The following is a 7,500-nucleotide window of genomic DNA, read 5'->3' as shown; positions in this document are numbered from 1 at the left end:
ATTAAACATTAACAAGCTGGAGAATAGAATAAAAGCAGTGAAATGCAGAAGGTTCAATTGAAGTCGGTTTGGTAACGCCAGCTGACTGAGGCCTCGAATATCAGCTGATACGGGATCAGTTTCCCTTCAGGGACTCTGATGATGTCACTCACCTGTTGGACCTTTTTGTTTTCTCTGTCTTCACTCTTCTTCCTCCTCCTCCCTTTTTATTTGTATAACTCTCCTCTCCTCCGGGCTATTCCCATCCCTTATTCCTCTTTATCCTTCCTCCTCCTCCCACTCCCCCTCCTCTTCTTCCTCCTTTTTCTCTTCCTCACCGTCCTCTTCTTCCTCCTTTTTCTCTTCCTCACCGTCCTCTTCTTCCTCCTTTTTCTCTTCCTCACCGTCCTCTTCTTCCTCCTCCTTCTCTTCCTCCTCCTTTTACCTCTTCCTTCCCTCCCCCCCCCAGATGAAGGTTCTGAAGCGGCAGCAGCGCATGATAAAGAACCGGGAGTCGGCCTGCCAGTCGAGGAAGAAGAAGAAGGAGTACCTGCAGAACCTGGAGGCTCAGCTCCGGGAGGCCCAGCAGGAGAACGAGCGGCTCCGCCGGGAGAACCAGGCGCTGAAGGAGAGGCTGGCGGGGAAGGAGGTGAGGAAGAGGAGGGAGGAGGCGCCTCTTCGTCTCCTTCATCGAGTCGTGACCTCAGAGCTTCACGATGACGTTGAACCGTCACCGTTTAGCCTCCTCCGCTCTTCTTCTACAGCTTATTTAAGGTTGATGGTAAAAAAAATGGATAAAAAGGTAGAAAACAACACGAGAAAAGATCTTATTTAGAAAAGCAGATCTCCGTCAAAGAAGATTAAAGAACTAGTCTGTTTTAAACCTGTTTTAAACGGTTGAATAACGTCATGTGACTTAAAGCTCTGGAAAAGAGCCAAAGTGCCTCAATAATCACCAAATAATATAATAAATAGTAAATAGAGGAAGAGGGTTCCCTCCTCACTGCATCAACAACAACAACAACAAACAACGGCGAACGTGTGGAGTAAAAAGCTTCTCTGCAGTCGTCAAACTGAATTACTTTGCGGTGGGGTTTTCCCGTCCGGCTCAGAGTTGCTTAGCCTGACTTTCTCCTTCACACGCTTCATGAACTCTATTATCAACAACAACAACAACAACAACAGGTTGAACAGGAGTTAGAGATCCAGACTGAAGTGACAGTAAAACACCTGTAAGACCAAACGGAGGGAGAGAACAAACCAAATGCATAAATTCCTTTGTTCTTCTTTAGTGTAGTTGTACTTTTGATGTTAAACATAACTGAACTTTCTTTCTGCATGAAACCAGCTGGTTTGTTGTTTTTGAACCCTTCTCTTTGTCTTTCAGGGCGGCGACTCTGCGAGCAACAAGAGGGCGGTCTGCGTGATGGCCGTCCTGCTGTTCATGACCTTCAGCTTCGGCCCGGCCAGGTATCCTCCGCCTCCACCTGGTTCACCTTCACACAGGACCGTGGTTGTTGTAGTTTAACTTCATTCATTAGTTTTATTACTTCTTCCTGCAGCATCTCGGACAGGAAGCTGTCGGGCCTCCAGGACGGCGTGGTGACGTACACGGGGCGACGGCTGCTGGAGATCGAGCAGCAGCAACAACAACAACAACAACAACAACGACCGCCTCCGAGCAGAGTGGAGGACACAACAGAGACGGAGGAGGACGGAGGAGACGAGGCTGCAGAGTCGTATCAGTTCAGGTGAGAACAACATCTTTATTTATTAAATGTTTATTTATCAGTTCAGGTGAGAACAACATCTTTATTTATTAAATGTTTATTTATCAGTTCAGGTGAGAACAACATCTTTATTTATTAAATGTTTATTTATCAGTTCAGGTGAGAACAACGTCTTTATTTATTAAATGTTTATTTATCAGTTCAGGTGAGAACAACGTCTTTATTTATTAAATGTTTATTTATCAGTTCAGGTGAGAACAACATCTTTATTTATTAAATGTTTATTTATCAGTTCAGGTGAGAACAACATCTTTATTTATTAAATGTTTATTTATCAGTTCAGGTGAGAACAACATCTTTATTTATTAAATGTTTATTTATCAGTTCAGGTGAGAACAACGTCTTTATTTATTAAATGTTTATTTATCAGTTCAGGTGAGAACAACGTCTTTATTTATTAAATGTTTATTTATCAGTTCAGGTGAGAACAACGTCTTTATTTATTAAATGTTTATTTAATATTTGTTAGACGAGTGTTTTACGGGCTCTCCATCTCGTTTCTAACGTGTGTGTGTGTCTCTCTCTGTGTGTGTGTGTGTGTGTGTGTGTCTCTCTGTGTGTGTGTCTGTGTGTGTCTCTCTCTGTGTGTGTGTCTGTGTGTGTGTGTGTGTCTCTCTGTGTGTGTGTGTCTGTGTGTGTCTCTGTGTCTGTGTGTGTGTCTCTGTGTGTGTGTCTGTGTCTGTTTGTGTGTCTCTGTGTGTCTCTGTGTCTCTCTGTGTGTGTGTGTGTCTCTGTGTCTCTGTGTCTGTGTGTGTCTGTGTGTGTCTGTGTGTCTGTGTGTGTCTCTGTGTCTCTGTGTGTCTCTGTGTGTGTGTCTCTGTGTGTGTCTCTGTGTGTCTCTCTGTGTGTGTGTCTGTCTCTGTGTCTCTGTGTGTGTGTGTGTGTGTCTCTGTGTGTGTGTCTCTGTGTGTGTCTCTGTGTGTCTCTCTGTGTGTGTGTCTCTGTGTGTGTCTCTGTGTGTGTCTGTGTGTGTCTCTGTGTGTGTGTCTGTGTGTGTCTCTGTGTGTGTCTCTGTGTGTGTCTCTGTGTGTGTCTCTGTGTGTGTCTCTGTGTGTGTCTGTGTGTCTCTGTGTGTGTGTCTCTGTGTGTGTGTCTCTGTGTGTGTCTCTGTGTGTCTCTGTGTGTGTCTCTGTGTGTGTCTCTGTGTGTGTCTCTGTGTGTGTGTCTGTGTGTGTCTCTGTGTGTGTCTGTGTGTCTCTGTGTGTGTGTCTCTGTGTGTGTGTCTCTCTCTGTGTGTCTCTGTAGGAACCTGAGTGACGTGTTCAGTGACATGAAGGATCTGGTTCTTCAGGACATCGATCGTTACTTCAGTTCTTCAGACTGTCGACAGTTTAACCGCTCAGAGTCTCTCAGGTCGGTCCTCTGTTCATGTTCCTCCTCCTCCTCCCCTCTTCATCTTCTCCTCTTCATCTCCTCCTCTTCATCTCTCATTCCTTCCTTCCTTCCTTCCTTCCTTCCTTCCCTCTTTTCCATTCCTTCTTCCGTCCTTCATCTGATGACGTCATCGTCACTTAATGCAAACGAAGGATTTAAATACAGTTTTAAAACACGTTGATGTTAAGAAAGGAAACAAAATGTTTAAATAAAAAATAGTGTACTATGATATATGCACTGTGGTGTCCTCCCAGCTTAACGCCTCCTCCTCCCCTCCTCCCACACCTCCCCTCCCCTCCTACCACACCTACCCTCCTTCTTCTACCACACCTCCCCTCTCCTCCTCCTCCTCCTCTCCTCCAGGCTGGCAGACGAGCTGAGAGGTTGGGTCCAGAGACATCAGATCGACCGCAAGAAGTCGGGAGGGAAACCGAAAGCCAAGAAAGCCAAGATCGCCCAGGTTCAGTCGTCCTCCTCCTCCTCTGCCTCCTCCTCCTCTTCCTCTTCATGCTGCACACGCCTCCCTGTAGAACTGTGTTCTAACGTTCTATGTTGATGGTTCTTGCAGAAAGCTCAGCTGAGGAGGACGAACTTCTCCAGATATCTGCCGATCCAGACTCACCGCTCCATAGAAAGGTCTCGTGGTCTTTAGCTGCACCTTCACATAAATACTGATATTCAATTCAGTGAAATAGTCTTTTATTGTGTTTTTTTTGTGTTTCGTTGTGCTTACTTTTATTTTGTAATGCGACTTCCTGTCTGCAGTCAGCTGCAGGTGCTTCCTGGTCCGGAGGTCACGTACAGCGACTTCCTGGACGCCATCGACCGCAGAGAGGACACGTTCTACGTCGTCTCCTTCAGACGGGTACGCCGGTTGTTTCATATTTAATAGCTGTAGTTTTAATCTGCATTCAAAAACAATTATAACGTGATCAAAACATTGAAGACACTAAATGATTCTTTAAATAAGCCTCATGCAGACATTCATGCAGTGCTTTAGATTCAGCTCCTCCTGCTAGTCCTACAGGAGCTAATGCTAATCATTAGCATACACATGTGCCAGCCTTGCACGGAAACACAAATATTTGGTTATTGCGGTTAATTAAAAAAATGGTAAAGTGTGGCTCTGTGTTAAAGTAACTGAGGCTTTGTTACGTAACTGTAGCATGACGTCACGGTGGAATTAGCTAGCTAGCTAACGAGTACGATTTAATAACTTAGTGATGGTTAAATGTCACAGAAAAGAAAGAAGCTTAACCTTTCCTCCACAGGACCACCTGCTGCTGCCGGCCATCAGCCACAACAAGACCAGCCGGCCTAAGATGTCTCTGGTGATGCCGGCCATGTCTGTGAACGGTGAGTCAATAACACAATCGATCAATCAGTGGATCGATCGCCTGTTTCAGACGCACACGGAGCTTCTGTACCAACACAATGCATGAACGTCAATATTCAGCTCCTCTTTACGAAGAAAAACATTTAAAAAATATCTTTAAATTATGTGTAAACATCCCTTTATGATCTCATTTATAAATTATATTTATTATAAATATAACATATAGAGATAATGTTACATTGTAGTTTTATAAGTCTTGAATGGAGATTAAACTCTCCGGGTTAAATCATCACGACAAAAGTTATTGTGAAATCTGAAGGCTGGACTACAACTCCCAAGATGCACTTCAGCAAGAATCGTCCAGTCGCTGCTGACTTGAAGTAAAAAAAAAAAAAAAAAACACCATTTAGCCGTTTTGGTCCCCTGACTTCTCCATAGCAACAGGGAGTAGCCGAGGCTCATGGGTAATGTAGTATTTATGCCAAACTGACGGTCAGAATTTAAATAAATAGCAAAATTGTAATGAAATAAAATGACATTAAAAATGAGAATTAGAGTTTATTTATAAAATAAAATGACATTTAAGAATTAGAGATTATTTATAAAAATAAAATGATTATTTTACCCCCCCCAGAGAGCCTCTACAACTCCTCTAAGGGCTACGAGATGATGATGCAGGTCGACTGTGAGGTCATGGACACTCGCATCGTCCCCATCAAGTCGTCCGCCGTCCCGCCGTCTCTGCGCGACCCGCCCCCCCCTCCCCCCTCCTCCCCCCACCACAACCACACCTCGCTACGAGGGCGCCACCACCACCACCACACGACCCCGAGGCAACCGTTACCCGCCCGGCGGCGGACAGCGGAGTACCTGATCAGCCAATCAGAAGGAGTCTGAGCAAGGTTAACGGTTTCACGTCTTTTTAAAATACGACAGGACACACACACACACACACACACACACACTCTTGATGGATCGTGGTCGATACATCCGGCCGTCGTCTCCGGACATGACGTTTAATGAATGAAAATACAGCGCACTTAGAAGACAATGCTGCGTTTTTAATATTTAATGGTGAACGTGTACAGTTTTGAATGACGCGCTGGAGGGCGGGACCGCGCTGCGATTGGTCGAGAGGAGAAATGCCAACTCGGCGGTTTTCTTTCTTTCAGAGAGAAATCTCTCTGGTTAAAGTTGTCACTGCAGCTCCGGACGGGCCGAGTCACTTCCTGTCTTCCTCGACACTACTGATGGTTTCTGTGTTGACGTTTGTATATTTGTTGTTGTTGTTGTTGTTGTTGTTGGTCGGCGCTGCATGAAGCTGGATCTTAATGTGAGCGGAAGGAACAAATCCGTCGATATTCATCTTTATTATGGAGCCGCTAAATCCAACACTGTCACAGCGGATCAATACATCCGTGATTAGATGATTTATTGATTTATTGATCCGCTCTGGGAGAAAAGAACAAACGTTCAACGGTTTAATGTCGAGTAAAAAAAAAAATAACCTCATTTTTATAATTTTATTTTTATTATAATTGATATTTTGATTAATCAATTTAGTGTTTTTAGTCATTTTTCAACCCAAAAATACAAAAACATAATAATAATAATAATAATAATAATTGAGATACTTTTGCTGACAAATCATAAAATATAAAACTAATAATAATGAGCTGCTCTTTAAACTGATCACTGATCAATAATAAGTTTAAAGAAGGACAAACGGCTGTTTACTCGTAAGAAACACAAACAAACTACGGCAACAATAAATCGATCATAAACGCAACAAGAGAAGCTGATGACATCACTTCCTGTTCTAAGATCCGGCTTCACGAGGCGTCCGTTTGTTTGTACGCAGAGAAATTATGTTTTTGTTTTGAATGTGGGTTATTTAATAGTTGTAAATATCAATGTTCCCTCTGTAGATACTTTTTCTTTTGTTTGTCACCTTTTTTTATATATTTTTTATTTCTTTTTTGATCTTTTGACAACAAAAAGTTTTTAAAATAAATAAATAAAAAAACGAACGTAAAGTTTATATAATAATGAGAAAAACAGACTTCTGGTGTTTTTTAAAAAAAAATATTTTGTTCAGTTCATTGGACCAAAAACCTCGGAGCTCTTCGGGAAGTGAAAATATATTTATGGAAATATATAAACAGTTTTTTTTATTGTACAGAATTAACCTTCATTAAATTTCGTTGTTTTTGTTTTAAAATGTTTTAAAAATGTCTCGATTTTCAACACTTCCTGTGTTTTTTGTTTCAAACAAAAAGCTGTTTTCTGATCTTGTGTTTTGTTTTTTTTAGTCACTCCAACAGTTTGCTCGGCATCATGGGAAAAATGTCCTTTTAAGAGCAACACGTAAAAAAAACATAAAACACAAAGTTTGACAATCAAAGAAATAAAAACTTGAGGTTTTAACATTCACATATTTTCCATCCGGCAAAAAAATTAACTACCTGAATATTTTGCTCATAAAAATGTGGGATTGAGAAAAAATAAAAGTTTTTTTTTTTTGGAATTCGCCTATTTGTTCATTTTCTTTACAGAAATAAATCTGTGTGAAACTCCTCCTTGATTTGTAGTTTTCTTCTACAAACATGAACAGTCTTTATGCTAAGCTAACCGTAGTTCAGCGTATACCACGGCACCCCCCCCCCACACACACATCTGGTATATATATTTATATATATTTTCAGCAAAGAAAAATAACTTTTAACGGAGATCGAATGTAAAAATGAATGCAGATTTATTTTTCAAATAATGCACACTTGAATCACATTATTCTGAAATAATAAATGTGTGAACTTTGAATACACACACACACGGTAAGCCTTTGTTGTCGTTTGTATTTAAATATGTAAATACATCTTTCTAAGTCCACACTGACGCAGCTTGACTTTGATAAAAAGATTTAATTAACTAATGTCAGTTCTCCTGTGGTTTATCGGGTTCCTTCGAGTTCCCCCCGTCTCTGAGCAGGTGGTACGGTCCAGTCGGGCTGAGACGATTAAC

The 7,500-nt window shown here is 41.8% G+C and overlaps 1 protein-coding gene across 1 annotated transcript in view; it reads left to right on the top strand.

The window, feature by feature from the left end:
- The window catches only part of atf6b (activating transcription factor 6 beta), a 12,284-nt gene extending 5,221 nt beyond the window's left edge, over window positions 1–7,063 (top strand). The window contains exons 9-17 of the mRNA XM_034545635.1: window positions 449–628; window positions 1,367–1,449; window positions 1,542–1,730; window positions 3,015–3,122; window positions 3,507–3,603; window positions 3,712–3,779; window positions 3,909–4,008; window positions 4,415–4,499; window positions 5,114–7,063. Coding sequence (XP_034401526.1) covers window positions 449–628; window positions 1,367–1,449; window positions 1,542–1,730; window positions 3,015–3,122; window positions 3,507–3,603; window positions 3,712–3,779; window positions 3,909–4,008; window positions 4,415–4,499; window positions 5,114–5,376 — 1,173 coding nt within the window. The 3' untranslated portion in view covers window positions 5,377–7,063. The remainder of the gene's footprint in view (window positions 1–448; window positions 629–1,366; window positions 1,450–1,541; window positions 1,731–3,014; window positions 3,123–3,506; window positions 3,604–3,711; window positions 3,780–3,908; window positions 4,009–4,414; window positions 4,500–5,113) is intronic.
- The last annotated feature ends 437 nt before the right edge of the window (window positions 7,064–7,500 follow it).

This window comes from Cyclopterus lumpus, chromosome 11 (genome assembly GCF_009769545.1).
Source record: "Cyclopterus lumpus isolate fCycLum1 chromosome 11, fCycLum1.pri, whole genome shotgun sequence".
Lineage (NCBI taxonomy): Eukaryota > Metazoa > Chordata > Actinopteri > Perciformes > Cyclopteridae > Cyclopterus > Cyclopterus lumpus.
Note: the sequence above shows the minus strand (reverse complement) of the source record. Positions and strands in the feature narration are given on the sequence as shown.